This window comes from Hippopotamus amphibius, chromosome 7 (assembly GCF_030028045.1).
Source record: "Hippopotamus amphibius kiboko isolate mHipAmp2 chromosome 7, mHipAmp2.hap2, whole genome shotgun sequence".
NCBI lineage: Eukaryota > Metazoa > Chordata > Mammalia > Artiodactyla > Hippopotamidae > Hippopotamus > Hippopotamus amphibius.
Window position 1 is genome coordinate 50,284,029 of NC_080192.1, and position 17,227 is coordinate 50,301,255.

At 40.7% G+C, this 17,227-nt stretch overlaps 1 protein-coding gene across 14 annotated transcripts in view; it reads left to right on the forward strand.

Moving 5' to 3' along the window:
• The window catches only part of GRIP1 (glutamate receptor interacting protein 1), a 690,600-nt gene that overhangs the window by 642,797 nt on the left and 30,576 nt on the right, over positions 1 to 17,227 (forward strand). For all 14 annotated transcript variants that reach the window (XM_057741777.1, XM_057741778.1, XM_057741785.1 and 11 more), the window contains 4 exons: positions 1,118 to 1,257; positions 1,431 to 1,622; positions 12,594 to 12,750; positions 13,584 to 13,695. In XM_057741777.1, the coding sequence (XP_057597760.1) occupies positions 1,118 to 1,257; positions 1,431 to 1,622; positions 12,594 to 12,750; positions 13,584 to 13,695 (601 nt within the window). The remainder of the gene's footprint in view (positions 1 to 1,117; positions 1,258 to 1,430; positions 1,623 to 12,593; positions 12,751 to 13,583; positions 13,696 to 17,227) is intronic.

Consider the following 17,227-nt stretch of genomic DNA (forward strand, 5'->3'; position numbering starts at 1 on the left):
GGCGTCCGACCACTCAGTCCCAAGCAGCCCGTGAGCTGGGCTTCCTTCGCTCAGCGTATTCCAAGTGAGCCGGCACCACAGAGGCGAGCGCGTGGGATTCCCACGCGACATCCTTCAACCCAGGTGGAGGCATCTGAGTGTTGAGACCTTTCCTGAGTCTCACTGCTGTGAGTCGGCTCCTCCCCCACCCTGTGCTTCCACACAAAGATAGGTGTGGTGAACATCAGAATTACACACTCCAGGCTGCTGGTTCAGAGCCGGCTGAGGATGGGACGAGGAGGGAAAAGACCAAAGGTTTACTTGTTGGTCCATACATTAGTTTTCTTTTTCCACGTTTCAACCAGGATGTGAGGCCCTTTACGTGTGTTTTCGTATTTAGTGCTCAGAGCCTCCCTGCGAGATGATTATCCGTATTCAAGTGATGAGGAAACTGAAACCTGGAGAGGTGAAAGTAAGGTGCCTGGGACACCCAGCTGGTGGGTGACAGAGTTGGTTTCAAACAAATGGATTCCTGGGACTTCCCTGGCGGTCCAGTGGTGAAGACTCTGTGCTTCCACTGCAGGGGGCGCGGGTTCGATCCCTGGTCAGGGAACTAAGATCCCACAAGCCGCGCGCACCACACGGCCAAAAACAAAAGGAAAAAAATAATGATTCCTGAGTTCAGCCTTCTTCAACCCTTGGAATCACCGCCAGGGGCTTGTGTATAAGCCTTGCTCCCAGTAAGCTGGGGTACTGATTGTGTTCAACATATCTAAACTAAGTCTGTGGAAAGAAGGAATGCTCCACACTGAACCTCACCACATTGTCCAACATTGTTAGTTTCCTTGGGACTTTTTAGAAGGTTATCAAATAACTCAGCTTTCTTGGAATTTAAAAAGCACACAAGTCCATTTTAAATACTAATTAAGAAGTTTTTTCTAATTTTATTTGAAACTAAAATGTAACCCACAACAGATGCAGTTACACTGTAACATTGCCCAGGACAAGATAAGGATTGACTTAGAGAGACCCTTGCCAAGTCTTTATTATTATGAATATATAAAGTATGCCAGGGAATTTATATTCAGTAGCATTCAAGGATTATTTCTACCTTTCCTATTATTATTTGGTGTTTCAGAACTGGCGCGATCCACATTGGAGACCGAATCCTAGCCATCAACAGCAGCAGCTTGAAGGGCAAGCCTCTGAGCGAAGCCATCCATTTGTTACAGATGGCAGGAGAGACTGTCACCTTGAAAATTAAGAAGCAGACAGATGGTGAGTGGGTCGAGAGCCACAATTAAGGATTTCCAGTGCATTTCCTTCCCTAGAAGAATGTGCAAATGTCTACGTGTGTATATCTAGGGAAATGACTCTGCAGCCAGGGAGTGTTGGCGTATCTTTGTATTTAAATTTACTCTGATACTTATGCTCCTTTCCTGTCTTTAAAGCCCCATCAGCATCTAGTCCCAAGAAATTCCCCATCGCCAGCCACCTGAGTGACCTGGGAGATGTGGAGGACCCGTCTTCAGCACAGAAGCCAGGCAAACTCACTGACACCTACCCCTCCACCGTGCCCAGCGTGGACAGTGCCGTGGACTCGTGGGACGGCTCTGGAATAGAAGGCAGCTATGGGAATCAAGGTACGTCCTAGCCACAGGGTACAAGAAATTTGTCATTGGTGAAGCTCGGATTTCTCAAAGATCCACCTTCTGCTCCATGAAAAGAATATTTTACTTGTGTCTGCATCACTGTAACCACAGTGAGCACATGGACTATGGTGGCCCTACATTTCCTCTTCCTTAATGCTAATGAGTCATGAACATCTGGCCAACACTGGTAGGCGCCCGTTAGACCCACTACTGTCCAAGTGTTCTCTCCCGAGCTTGTCCTTCAAGCACAGATTAATAGGAGGCAAACCACACAATAAATTGGATCACTGAGGACCGGCCCCACTTAATTTTTTTAGCAAGCTTTCCACAAAGATGGAATGGGGAGTGCGGGGATGTGCAAAGAGATGAGCCAAAGATTTGTGACCCCACTTATTCCTGCCTCTTCCTGACTTTTCATAGACACTTGTAGGGGTTCCCCCCGCCAATACTCATCATTAGAGAGTTGTAATCATAGTATATTAAAGTATATAGTAGTTTTTTCGTCATAAACATCATCTTCATGTGACAAAGTATAACCTATATGAAAAGGCAAACCTCACAGAATATAAACACATAAAAAGTATGAGACTGAAGACAGTATAAATTAAATGCTTCTTTTAAAAGTTTCCTTCTTAATGATACTTAGCATCAAAAGAGAAGTAAGTAAAAAATTCTCTGTATTTCTCCTCGTCTGAGCCTTACCTTCTAACACCCTGTATAAATTCCAGCCTCCAAATCCCATTTCTACTCTGGGTTTAAGTCTGAGAATAAAATAGTAAATAGTTTGGAGAACACGGGTTTGAGTGGGAGGGTTGCTCAGTAACTTAGGTAACCACTTTGAAGAAACTCTGTATCCAGTTTGCTCTCTTCCGGATCCTGGTTTTTTTCCCAGCCCGCCTCTGCCCATGTCATTTTCTGTTACATTGCTTGAAGGATGGAGGAAAATGAAAAGAAATGATATTTCAAAGTTATCAAGTCATTGCTTATTAGAAATGATATTGGAGAAAATATTTGGGGTTTTTTGTTTTGTTGTTTTGTTTTTTTTAAACAAAAATGAATGTTATTTAATCTTTAAAGAAAATTTGCTTTTACTGGCTTATTCTTATTCAAGCCACTATACATTTTTACAGCTTTTTTGAGAGATAATTTACATAACATAAAGTTCACTGTTTTAAATGCACAATTCAATGGTTTTTTAGTATATGTACAGAGTTGTGCAACCATTACCATAATCTATTATAGAACATTTAATGGCCCCAAAAAGAAACACCATACCCTTTAGCACACACCCACCCTCTCCACGCAAACCCTAGGCTCTAACCACTAATCTAGTTTCTGTCTCTATAGATTTGCCTATTCTGGACATTTCATATAAATGGAGGCATGTAACATGTGGCCTTTTGTGATGGCTTTCGCTTAGCATAATATTTTTAAGTTCATCATGTTACAGCATGGATGAACTTCAGTACTTCATTTATTTATTTATTTATTTTGGCTCAAGAATATTCCATTGTATGAATAAATAGGTGGAGAAAATATTTTGAACACTGAAAAGAGGATTGGGACTTTCACTTATCTGCAAGTAATTTTTCTAAGACCTAATACCTTCTGACAAGTTAGCTATGCCGCCAAGTAACAGACATTATCATTGCCAGGGAGTTGATGAACCCCCAGAAGAGACTCTGGATAAAGGGCCCAAGTCAAATTCTATCAGAGTAGACTGAGGTTTACTTATTAAAGTGTGTATTTATTGTTTGTTTACTAATGTGAAGACTTTTTTGTTACACAGCTTTTGGTGAGCTCTTGATGGTAATGAGTTCTGCCCCTAAGTGATGTGTGAGAACTTAGCTACTCTATCCCTTTACACAATAAGATCAGGCCCACAGTTAGCACACTGAATATAAGGCTTTTCCCTCATTCATAAACGATGAAGAACCATGTATTATTTATGAAGGATTTTGAAATCCTAGACAAGGAATAGTAGTCATAATAATAGTTTGGCATTTGTAAATTAAAAATCCTTGCAAGTTTGAAGAGAGATAAGAGAGAAGTAGAGAAAATGGCGATTGGGAGAGAATCGACATCCTCCAAGGTGATGAAAACTTAGTAACAATACCTTGCGTTTGTAAAACACTTTAGAGTTTACAAAGCACTTTTACGTAACTCATTTCAAGTGATTCTCATAAGGAACATGGAAGCTGAGATGATAGGATTTCGGTGTTGGGAGAGAATGTGAAGTCAGCTAGTCTGACGTCCAGGGCAGCCCTTGATGCCCTGTCCAGCCTGGCTACCCGCCGTCGTGCTGCACACTGGGGCGCCCACAGTGACAAGTCGCTCCCTACCTGCTAAGGCAGCTCCCCCAGCTCCCCAGACCTAGTTCTGACGGCTCGGAGCTCTCACTTGTATTGAGCTGAAATCTGTCAGCCTTTAGCTCCCGCCTATTCTAGTTCTACCCTCAAGGTCATTCTGAACTAAAGCCTCCTCCACATGACAACTCTTCAGCTACTCAAAGACAGCGCTCATGCCTCTTTTGAGTCTTTCGTTCTCTAAGCGAAATAGCCCCAGTTCTTTTCACTGTTCCTCGTATAACTTACTTTTGAGTGTCTTTATCATCCTAGGGACCTCTCTTCCGACTGTGTTCAAGTTTAACTCTATACAAGTGTAGCACTCAGAAAGGAAAGTCATACTGTAGTGTGGCAGCCCAGAGCAGCTCAAGGCGGTCACCTTCATCACTGGAGACTGTAGAACCCATCAGCACAGCCTACCTCAACATAAGAATGTTGGTAGGCACATCCTATCTGTCACCCATTTTAAGCTTATTGTTTACCAAGATCTCAAAGTCTGTCTTTTTCCCCTTTACTTGTGATATTGGATTAAACCAGAGCTCTCCAGATGGTTCTTGTGAAGCTGACTTTTTTTTAAATTTATTATTTACTTATTTATTATTTATTGGCTGCGTTGGATCTTCATCGCTGTGCATGGGCTTTCTCTAGTTGCAGCGAACAGTGGCTACTCTTCATTACAGTGCACAGGCTTCTTATTGCAGTGGCTTGTCTTGTTGCAGAGCACAGGCTTTAGGCATGCGGACTTCAGTAGTGTGGCTCTGTGGCTCTAGACCGCAGGCTCAGTAGTTGTGGTGCGCAGCTTGGTTACTTCACGGCATGTGGAATCTTCCCCAACCAGGGATCAAACCCAGACCAGGAATCGAACCCATGTCCCCTGCATAGGCAGGCAGATTCTTAACCACTGTGCCACCAGTGAAGTCCCTGAAGTTGACTTTTTAAAGGAAGGTAGGAACCATACCTTCTCTTCCCTGTGATACATCATGTTGTGAGATGTACGTTATCTCTCCGTCTTGTCCGCGCAGCCTCTCAGTGGACTCTCTAGACCATATCTCAGGAAGACTTTTTTGTTTGATGACTTCTTTTTTCTTTAAGAACTTTTATTGAGATACAGTTGACATACAATAAACTGCATACATTTAAAGTGTACAAGTTGATATTTTTTTCTTATTAGTAATGTATATACGGCAATCCCCATCTCCCAATTCATCCCACCCGAACCCTCCCCACTTTCCCCACCTGGTGTCCATATGTTTGTCCTCTACATCTGTGTCTCTATTTCTGCCTTGCAAACCGGTTGATTTGTACCATTTTTCTATATTCCGCATATATGTGTTAATACATGATATTTGTTTTTCTCTTTCTGACTCACTTCATTCTGTATGACAGTCTCTAGGTCCCTCCATGTCTCTACAAATGTCCCAATTTCATTCAGGAAGGTGTTTTCCTTCAAGTCTATAATAGTTGCTCCATTCCCAATAGGATGTGGTACCTCCGTCATGCACATCTTCCCCCTTGGGTCAGGAATTCATGTCTGCAGCCATGTTCCTTATTGTTCTCTGCTTCTGGTCCAAAATGTCAAGCTTGCCCTGTTCATTCATTCAGCAAATATGTAATGACTGGCATAATAAAAGCCAATATATGATGGGTATATAATGTTGGACAAAAGAGACATGGTCCTTATTCTTGTGGAGGAAGTTACCCAGCTGAAGGGCCAGACAGTTAGCAAGTACCAACAGAGTGAATTTGTACTTAGTTAATGAAAAGGGAAAAAGGATGGAGTCATCAAAGCTGGTGGAGAAAGAAGGACCGTGTTTAAAGAAGTCTCACAGTGGGATGACTCTCGATTCTATTGATGCAGACTTTTTCTACTCTGCTTCTGGGCCACCTTCTCCCACTGCCCAATCTCTTGATCCTTATACTTTTCATGCCCTTCTGCCTCATCAAGAGCTCATACTTTTGGCCCCCTTGTCTTATTTGTTTCTCCTTCACACTCTCAGAAAACCCTATCATTGCTTTCCTTCGAGTCTGCAAAGGTCGATCAATACAAGAGGAGACTGACAAATTGTTGGTGCGTGGACTCTGTCATACTCATGGCTGGTGAGACTCTTGTGATGTCTGTATTTCTTGACTCAAGTCAGGCAGTCTTAGCCCGTCATACATATTCTTTATGTATGTTCTCTATTTTTTATTTATGTTCTCTGAGTTCATTTTTTTTCAGCTTTATTGAGGTGTAATTGACAAATAAAATTATATGTATTTACAGTGTAAAACGTAAGAAGGTTTGATATACATATGTATTGTGAAATGATTACTACCAAGCTGATTACCACATCTTTCACCTCACATAGTTACCGTTTGTGTGTGTGTGTGTTTGGTAAGAAGGTTTAAGGTCCCCTTTCTTAGCATCCTGTATACAATACAGTACTAGTTACTGTCATCGCCAGGCTGTGCATTGCATCTCCAGAACTTATTCATCTTATAAACGAAAGTTTGCACCTTAGACCCACATCTCTCATCTCCCACTCCCAGCCCCTGGCAACCACATTCTATTCTCTGTTTCTGTGAGCCTGACTTTATTTTTAGGTTCCACAGATAAGTAAGCTCACATAGTATTTGTCCTTTTTTCTCTGGCTTATTTAACTTAGCATAACTTCCTCCAGGTTCACCCCTGTTGTTGCAAATGGCAGCATTTCCTTCTTTTTTATGGCTGAAGCACTTCCCTTGTATATCTACATATGTCCCACACTTTATCCATTCATGCACTGGCAGGCACTTAGGTTGTTTCCGTATCTTGGCTATCGTGAATAGTGATCCAGTGACACAGAAGTAAAGCCATCTCTTCGATACAGATTTTATTTCCTTCTGATATATACCCAGAAGTGGGATTGCTGGATCCTTTTGAGGTCATTTTTGGTCATTTGTATTCTCAGAAAAAAAGAAAACAACTCCATTTCATCCAGGTTTTCAAATATATTTGCATATAATTACATAATCTCTTATTTGATTCTTGTAATTTTCTCGGTTTCTATAATTATACCCCCAGTTGGTTCTATATTTGGTGTATTTGTCCTTTTATCTTTTTTCCCATGATTATATTAGTTGTGGTTTATTTTTATTTCATTTTCTTTTACAAAGAGCTGACTCTTGCATGTATTTAATTCCACTCTGATTTTTTAAAATAAATTTTTGCTTTTCATTTGATTAACTTTGTTCTTCTTAGATTTTGTTCTGTTTATGACTTGAATGTGTAATTCATTGATTTCCATGCTTCCTTATAGTTTTCATAAGTAGGTGATGGTGATTGATCAAAAAGACACCAACAGAAAAGGGAACTCTCCTGCACTGTTGGTGGGACTGTAAGTTGGTACAGCCACTATGGAAAACAATTTGGAGGTTCCTTAAAAAGCTACAAATAGAACTACCATATGATCCAGTAATCCCACTCCTGGGCATATACCCAAAGAAAACCATAATCCCAAAAGAAACTTGTACCATAATGTTTATTGCAGCACTATTTACAATAGCCAGGACATGGAAGCAACCTAAATGCCCATCAACAAATGAATGGATACAGAAGATGTGGCATATATATATACAATGGAATATTACTCAGCTATAAAAAGGCATGAGATGGAGCTATATGTAATGAGGTGGATAGAACTACAATCTGTCATACATAGTGAAGTAAGTCAGAAAGAGAAGGACAAATATTGTATGTTAACTCACATATACGGAATCTAAAAATGGTACTGATGAACTCAGTGACAAGAACAAGGATGCAGATACAGAGAATGGACTGGAGAACTCGAGGTATGGGAGGGGGCGGGGGGTGAAGGGGAAACTGAGACGAAGCGAGAGAGTAGCACAGACATATATATACTACCAACTGTAAAATAGTCAGTGGGAAGTTGTTGTATAACAAAGGGAGTCCAACTCGAGGATGGAAGATGCCTTAGAGGACTGGGGCAGGGAGGGTGGGGGGGACTCGAAGGGGGGGAGTCAAGGAAGGGAGGGAATATGGGGATATGTGTATAAAAACAGATGATTGAACCTGGTGCACCCCCCCAAAAAAAAAATAAATAAATAAAAAGACACCAACATGTATAGTCAGAGAGTCCAACTTTCCTTGAATGTAGTTAGGTTAACACAGCATAGTCCATACAAAGAGGAGCACAGAGCAAGAGACTCAGAATTTTCTCCATTGGGGAAGGAGAGGAGTATTTTTCTCTTCCGTTTCTTTTCTGACCTCGACAAGCTCAGTTTTTGTCTCCTTCTGTGATCTTGCCTTGCCCAGTTTTCCTTGAGCTCTGATATCTCTTATCTCTTGTTTTACATAGATGTGTATTTTTTTTAATTTTGTTGTGGTGTATTCAGTTGTGTTTATCATTTGCTCCTGGCAGTCTTTTTCTCAGGAGTATCCTTCATCTGCTATGGCTTTGTCTCTCTGTGCCTTCTCTCCTTGTTTTAAATATTAACTTGGTATACATCTTATGCCAGTTACTTTTCAATTATTGCTTACGTGTAAATGAGATGACTTCTTCCTAAGTTGGAAGGGTGCAAAATTTACCTCCAGTTCACAGTTCCTGTGACGAGTGCCTTCTTCCTCAGCCAGGAGAGGGCAGCGGCTGCAGGCGGCCACCCATGCAGACTCCCTCTCTGCCAGCCCGTCTCACTGAGGGGTTGCTCCCTGCGGGCTGGGGCACGTCTGGAGGTGTCTCTCAGCCCACCTCCATGGCTTTGCCCTGCTGCCATGCTGGGTCTAGGGCGCTTCCTGCCACCGGTCAATGCAACGCATTCTAGCGTTCCAGACAAAGATGGTTGCTTTCCCTCATGCCATGGTCCTGCTTTGGACTGGGCCCTTCTGCAGAGTCTCTGATCAGAGGCGCTTCCTGTTGGCTTCTCACCACCACATCCCATTTGTCTTGCTTGGAATTTGGTTACGTTCCCCGTGTACTGTGGTTCACTGTTCTAGTCTTGGCGAAGATGGAGTTTGTATTCTGTTATTTGTCATTCCTTGTTTTGAGGTGATTTCTAAGAGAAGGTAGAACTGTCTTCGCTCCGCCATTTTGAAACCACGACTGTGTTTCCTCTGAACACGTTGAATATTTCCTGGCAAGAGCAATTACAATTACACACATGTATGATTTGATTTTCTCATTCTTAGCAAAACTGGGGCTTTAGGAAATAAATTTGGCAGGAAATCATGTGGCTTGCTCCCCTAGGCTAAAATTGGCTTCCAAAAATAAAAGTAATGGCAGGAGCTACAGTCCCAAAATTGTAAAGTTGAAGACTTATTTTCAGAACCATTCTCTGATTTTAAACTTTATGAATAAGAACCAATATCACTTTTCTAACTTAATAGTGAATGTGAATTAAGAGCTACAAATGAAAGGTGTTTATCTGCACAACATTGTGGTACTAAAAACAATATTGGAGTATCCTAATTTTACAGATATCTGAGATGTAGGTACCCTAAAAATAAAAATTATTATACCAAGATTCCATCAACTTTCAGAAGCACCTACATTTGTGAAGACCTATTTTTTCATCACGCAAGTGAATAAATTAAACATTACTCTCAGTGAAAGGAATCAAGACTGAATTTTATACCTTGTGTTTGTTTGCTTAGGCTGCTATAACAAAATACCACAGCCTGGTGGCTTAAGCAACAGAAACTCATTTTTTCACTGTTTGGGAGGCTAGAGGTCCTTGATGAGGTGTTGGCAGATTTGGTTTCTCCTGAGGTGCCTCTCTCCTCAGTCTGTAGATGGCCACCTTCTCACTGTGCCCTCACATGGCCTTTCCTCTGTGTTTCTGCATCCCTGGTATTTCGTGTGTGTCCACATTTCCTCTTCTTATAAGGACACCCATTCGATGGGACCATGGCCCCACCCTTATGACCTCATTTGACCTTAGTTACCTCTTTAAAGGCCCTATTTCCAAATACAGTCACATTAGGGGTTAGGGCACCAACTCATGATTGGGGGGGACACAGTTCAATCTACAACATCCCTCATTATGATATAAAGTCTAAGACTATCACATTATGATATAAAGTCTAAGTCTTTCACACCTGAAACCTAGATGTGAGAGGAAGAAAGAAGGAAGGAAGGAAGCAAGAAAGGGAGAAAGGGAAAGGAGGGAGAAAAAAAGAAAAATGAAAAGGTTCCAGTCCTAAATAAAAAGAGTAATTACTTAGGAAACACATTTTTGAATTACTTCTATCTTTCAATTTTTTAATCAATTTGGAATTTAAAATCTAGTTTCCAGAATCATACCTGTTAATTTTATATGCTTACATCATCACTCAGTGAAAACAAAGTCTAATTATATTTCTGGCAATTGATTTTTCTAATACTTGGGCTGCCTCATTTATTTTATTCTTTGCTTGGCTTTTAAGTTTGACTCCCAATGTAAAGGGATATTCCTCAGGGCCTGTTAACATCTTCTCAACTGTGGCAACCAGCTTGCCTTTACCCAAACCTAGTTTCCCTCAGAAATTTCCTATTTTAAATTATGCTATCATCATCCACCTGCATCAGTTAGGGATTGGATTCACCTACAAATAAAAGAAAATACAGATGATGGTGTTTAAACAAGATGGAGGGTTATTTTTCTCCCACTGTAGAGAAGAGCCTGGAGAAGGCAGGTAGCCCCATGGTGTTATCAGGACCCAGCCATCTTCCTACTCTCTACTAGCTTACCATCTCATGCCTCTCCATTCATTGCCATTGCCTTTGTTATAAAGCCTTCATCAGGTCTGAAATATATACTTCCTTGCTCATCTTACTTTGAGCATCTTACCAATACACGTTAACTATCAATGACCTTTAGAAAAACTAAATCAAACAATGCCACTCCCTTTAAAAAAAAATTCTTTTGATGGTTCTTTCTTGTTGTAGGATGAAGCCAAAGGTCCTTAGTGTAAAACACAGAGTTCTTTGTAATCTAGTCCCCAACTGCTTTATCAATCTCATCTCCTGACACTTCTCTGCAGTACCTTTTACTCCTCATCCTGAACTTCTCACTCTTCTCTAAGCAGGCTTTGTCTTTGGTACCTTGATAGTGCTAGGTGTTTTGATGTTAATCAATCCCTGGCTTTATCAATTCTAAATCTGTTGGGAAATAGAAATTGGAGTCAGCAATGGATTAAAATATCAACTTTTTAAATATTTTTTGACAGAGTTGGGGGTGGGGATGGGGTGTTAGAAAAACTGCTTTGCACGTAAACCCAGAATCATGATTGTTATTTCCCTACCCCAACCCAGGTCTGATGTTGGGACTTAAATAAATCAGATCTACAAAGCAGACTGTAACCCCAGCATATCAGTTGGATTTGACTTAGCTGAATAAAACTAAAAACCCTAATGTTATGGTGACTTAAATCTTAAAGAAGTAATCATTTCAGAACTAGTATATAACTTCACAGTGTCATCAAAGACTCATGCTTTTAAATGTTTCTTCTCTATTATGCTTAGCACTTGCCTTCCATCCTCGGGTTTACCACATGGTCCAAGATAGCTACTGAGGCTCCAGCCATTTTGTCTACATTCCAGGCAGCAGGAAAGAGAGTTGTAAGGAGCCTTTCCAGAAGTTTTATTTACATGTCATTGGCCAGAACTTTTTACCTATTTAAATTAACACTTAACTTCAAGGGAGGCTAGGAAATATGCTGAGCAGTAATATGTTCACCCTCAAAACTGGTATTCTAGTAAAAGGATGACAATAAGAATGGATGTTTTGATAGGCAATTAGCAGTCTGCCACCGTCAGCTGACTGTGCAGTCTTGGCCCATGCCCACTTTGAGCTCAGTGAGCCCCAGAGGTGGGACCCAGGTTTGCTTACCTCACAGTGCAGCAGCAGTGGGAGAGAATGCATCCAGAGAGAACCAAGAAGGACCCGAGAGTACCTACCTTCAAAGATAATTATGAAGAACGAATAAGGTGATACACGTAAAGCACTTAATGAAGTTCTGTGTGCATAGTAAATGCCCACCTTGTGTTTGCTATTATTGCTGGTGCTGTAGTTATACAACCCCTCTACTTGCTAAGGATGTCATTTCTCAGTAGATGAAGTAATCCTCAGGCCCATCCCTAACCTTTGTGGGCCCCAGCCAGCTTAGCCCCACTTGGTCCACGCCCCTGCAGCCAGCGCCCCTTGGGCACTCCCTGGGCCTGGAACCCACATCTGGCAGCAGATTCCACTCTCAGAAGGCCAGACGTCCACCCTGGAGATGGACACGGGGTATCTGGGCAGGAAAGTCAGGGATCTGACCTTCTGGAGCTTGCCCTAGGAAGGGATGGATACAGGTCTGAGCATATCCCACACCCCCCATCCCCAGCAGATTTCTCACCCAGACAGAGGAGGGCAGGAGCCACAGAAGGCACGGGTCCAGCAGCTCCTCCTGCTTGGCTCTGAGGGTCTGACTGCAGGGTTGTTGTCAGAATCATTTGGGAAAAGAGATGTGAATGTGTCTTTAATGTAAGATTTAAGTATTGTCTTGATGGCCTTAATGATCCCAAGTTCGGTTCATTTCAGCCCCCTTGAGCAAACGAATGGAAACTACAGAAAAAGACAAGTTACTAGGACAGAATATAATGCCTTGTTTTTGTTTCAGGCACTGGCTTTCAGGCTTCAGGCTACACCTTCAACACCTATGACTGGAGAAGTCCCAAACAGAGAGGCAGTTTGTCGCCAGTCACTAAGCCCCGAAGCCAGACTTACCCAGATGTGGGGCTGAGTAACGAAGACTGGGACCGGTCCACAGTCAGTGGGTAAGGTTTTCACCAACTGCTGCCCTGTCCCAACTGCTTTCAGGTCATCTGGGCCAGATGTGAACTTCTCTACTTCCAGCGGCACCTGCTGCTAGCATTGGAAGCATTTCGTGAAGCCGCTGTCACTGTCCATGTTGGCCCCGTGGCCAGATTCGAAGACTTAGGCCTGCCCAGCGGGAGCCTGGGCTCCACCACCCTAAAGGGCAGGAGCTAAGTTTCCCCGCGTGAAAACAACAGTAGCACGTGGGGAAAACCTACTTTTGTAAACTGTGTCCTCACTCTGTGACTAGTTCTCTCTTCTTTTGTGTAGAAGGTAGTTTCACATTCTTACATTTAAAAAAAATTTTTTTTTTAACTGAGAGGTCTATTTTAGCATTTTTCTCCTTACCAAAATATTTTAAGGACATTCATAAAAGGTGATAGCACTTAACTGCTCTGTACCGATGTTCATAATGAGTGGGGAAAACATATTTTTCTCTTTTAGAGAAGTTTGATTTCTCTTTTCCTGTAGACAGAGCAGCTGAAAGATATTCCCACCAGTGCCGTGTTGTCGCAGCTTCTTCAGCAGTAGCCGAATGCTCTGAAATTCAGTCCGTAAGACCACGGTCCTTCTAGTCTTTTAGATACTTTGAGTTTCCTAAAGCATCCTTCCGTCGGAGCTGACTTGACTTGGAGGCCACAGTGGGAAGAAAGCTAGATCTGAAACGAATCTGTGTTTTGTGTGTGAGATGAAGGGGAGAGAGATTCTGGATGAAAAAAAAATTGTTTTAATTTTAAAAAATTAAAAAAAAAATGCGCGGCAAGTTCTTAACCCAGTCCATTTTTGACAACAGTTTTACAGGGGCGGCCGACAGTACGGAGGCTGAGCAAGAGGAGAACTTCTGGTCCCAAGCACTAGAGGATTTGGAAACCTGTGGACAATCAGGAATTCTGAGAGAACTCGAGGTAGCCTCGGTCCTGCTACTTACTTTTAGTGTTTCTACATTCATTTTTTTTGGTCCTTTTGAGTTGGCATTGATCACACCAGTTCATTTAAAAGCTTTAACCCCTTTCCACAGGAGAAAGCTGACAGGCGTGTGTCTTTGAGAAACATGAATCTCTTGGTAGCTACCCTTTATGTTTATATTTTTGCTTGTGAAGCTGCCTTCCCTGCCCCCTTGCCTTCCGGACAGTGATTTGATTTTATCCGATGCGGTTAAAAGTATTTCTTTCCCCGTTTCCACCCCACCCCGAGCTTACTGACCTGTGGCTTCTGCCATCGCTCCCTGCTGACCCTGAGTGTACCTGTGTGCCACCGGATCGCTCAGGGCGAGCTAAGCCTCCCAGCAGTGGCGTCTCTCATTCTCTTATTTGCTTTAGAAAGGTTTCTTTGGCATGTTTTCATTTGTACCTAATAGAGACATTAATTTGATCGTGAAGAGGAACATAAGAGGAAATTTTATTTTACTTCATTTCTCCCTTATGGTAGATGACATTGCAGCTGGTGAAAAGGCCAGTCTGTTTGAAAAGCAGCCAAAATATTAGAGAGTACATTGCTGTTCATTGCAAATCCTGACTCTATGTTAACTTAGTGGGAATTCAAGGAGTTGCAGGAGATGGAGTATAATAGCTGAACTCCTGGTGAGTTCTTTAATCAAAGCCATCAATTTGCTGACTGTGTTCGCACTTTGGTCTGGGAAGTCCTGGACTGTTTCCTTTTATGTTCTTTTAAATTTTCTGAGCTGTAAAAACTAAAGTGGCAAAAGTTTCATTTTTATTTTGATGTCATATGAGGTCCCCAAGTCACCATAAGGAATGTGAATGGCCTAATTTGGGGTGGAACTCTTGCAATTTTAAAATGATGACTCATCTTTATATTATTTTGCTTCTCAATTGCATGTGTGGATATTTTATGTGATTCTGATGTTTGTGAATCTGCAAAGAGAATTATAAAGAAAAATGTTAGTTTGAATTTGTAAACGTCATGGTTATTACCTGGCATGAATTGCAGCTTCAGAGCACAGTTAAAGGACCTGGAGATGGATAGTCCTATAAAATTTAAATAAATTAATATGTTAGCAAATGATTCCTTTTTATGCAACTTTCACAAAAAAGTAGAATGCTTAAGTATCAGGTGGCTTATTTAAACTTTTACCACTTCCTGTACGGAGAATGACCAGCTTTCTCCCAAACCGAATAAAGATGTCAGTCCACAATTTTTGAACATATTCCTGCTTTTAAAGGCATGTTTTGGCTCAAACGCCTTTTTCATTTTGCATTTGGAAAGACTTCTCTTTTGAAGAAGCAGCTATGCCTCTAATAGCTTCTTCTACATTAGGTAAAATGAAGATGATGTAAAAAGTAATACAGCGAAGTTGTGTCTTCGCTCAGAAATTGAGTTACCTAATGAAGACAGCATCCATCAGCATAGAAGTCATGTTGCAGGAGCCAATAGATTTTTCTCTAACATCGCGTCAGGTAGCTGTGGCCCTTGAAATTGTACCCCTAGAAAAAAAAATTGGTTGAATTAATAAGCCAAAGAGAAAAAGTTTTCAACTAGGAAGAATGATTGACAAATCCATAAATTAGAGTCTCATTCACACTTTTAGCACAAAGAATATTCATTTATTTGTTTAAATGAACTCTGATCCCTGAATTGCAAATGCTACTATGGAAAAAATATTATTGGAGCTAGGTTCCTGCATGTGAAATTTATATCCAGCTTTAATAGTTAAAGCATACTGTAACTGTAACAAATGTAGAAGATTAGCTAAGTTGAAAAACGATTACAATTGAAATGGAAGTGAAAATTATATTAGTCATTCTCCCCATTGCTAGCAATAATTTTGGTTCAACTTTATAGCACTGAAAAATACATAGTTTTAACAAAAGAGAAAAATTTAAGCTAAGACTTCGGACAAATTACTTAATCTCTCTTATCAGATATTCCTTCTTTAAAATATGGGGATTATAATGACTAATGCTTGTATGGCACTTCACACAGAACGTGGCACTTAATAAATGTTTGATAGAAATTATTTGTGCCGCTTTTTTGAGTAATGAATACTGCCTTGACTATTTTTTGCTTAGTGTAACATAGGAAGAAGGTTTAACTAAATGTCAGAGAGCTCTTGAACATACTCCTTCTAAGCTGTATGCATACCAGTTATCTCACCAATAATTTTGAAGAAGTATAGTTATAAACTATGAATTGTGCAAAATGAAAACAGGCAATACATACTCGAAGCAAAAATCAAATCCTAGAAAACTTTAAATAATTAGCTTTTATTTTAGTTTTTGTGTTTGTGTTTTAGTTTTAATATTCCTTCAGCGACGTCGCTAATTCAGTTTACATTCACTGTAAACAAAGTAATCAGTCCATCCTTTGAAAACTTGACCTGAAGACCTTTTGATAGTATGTCGTTGCTTCCATTGGAGCCCTCTCTAGACCAGATTGTAACTTCTGTTGTGACTAAGGCTCATCAAGGCAGAACTGTTGTCTCCCAGCTGTAGTGATTATTCGACTTACAGTGTGTTTCTAATGAAAAATGAGTATTAAAAATAAATGTTAACAAAGCAAATAACTAATCTTAGCAGGTTAAAAACAATAGGTGGATGATCACCACAGCAAGAAAACAACCATCAGGTGCGATCAATAACAGTAGATCAAACAAGGAAATGACAGATGTGAATTAAGTGCCGTAAAATAAAAGGCTGTCCCATGTTACCAACAAAGCTAGTAATAGAAAGGTTTCAAATTAAAGGGGATTTATCTGAAATAAACCATAATACGGATAATCCACACTGGACAAATATTACGGGGTTTTTTTCATTTACTAAAAAAGTCAGTTTTAAATGTTTCGGCCTCATACTTGACTGTGAATCAATATAGCCTCATAGTCCAAAATAAGCGTTTTGGAGACAGATAGCTAGGGTTGCAGCCCCAGACTCTTGGGCACGTTGCTTCATGTATCCAGGTGTTCCCTTCCTTAAGTGAAATGAGGAGCTATAATGATTATAATACCTTATCATATAGAGTTATTATAAGTATTTAATGGTATTCTACACACACACACACACACACACATACACACACACACCGTATTTACCATGTGTTCACGCTCAATGACCGGTATGGTTTTTTTTTACAATTGTTTTTTTTCAAAATTATCAGTAAGATCACTGATCTAGTCAGGATGTTGATAAGTTCACTTGTTTTGTTTCTTTTCCCAACAGAGTTGCAGATATACGTACCTGTGTGCTAATACTTGGCTGTTATTCAAAGATCTTGTTAGTGGCATGTATATAGCTGAACACCAGGTGAAGCTTGGAATTATAAAATCTTAACGAGAGAACAAATAAAAACTCTACTCATTCTGCAGTATTCCTTCCTAATCAATAATTTTAGAGAGTGCCCTTGGCTCATTTATTACCTATGGGACCTTGGATAGGTCAGCCTTTTTGTGCCTCAGTTTCCTTACCCGTAAATTAGGAGGAA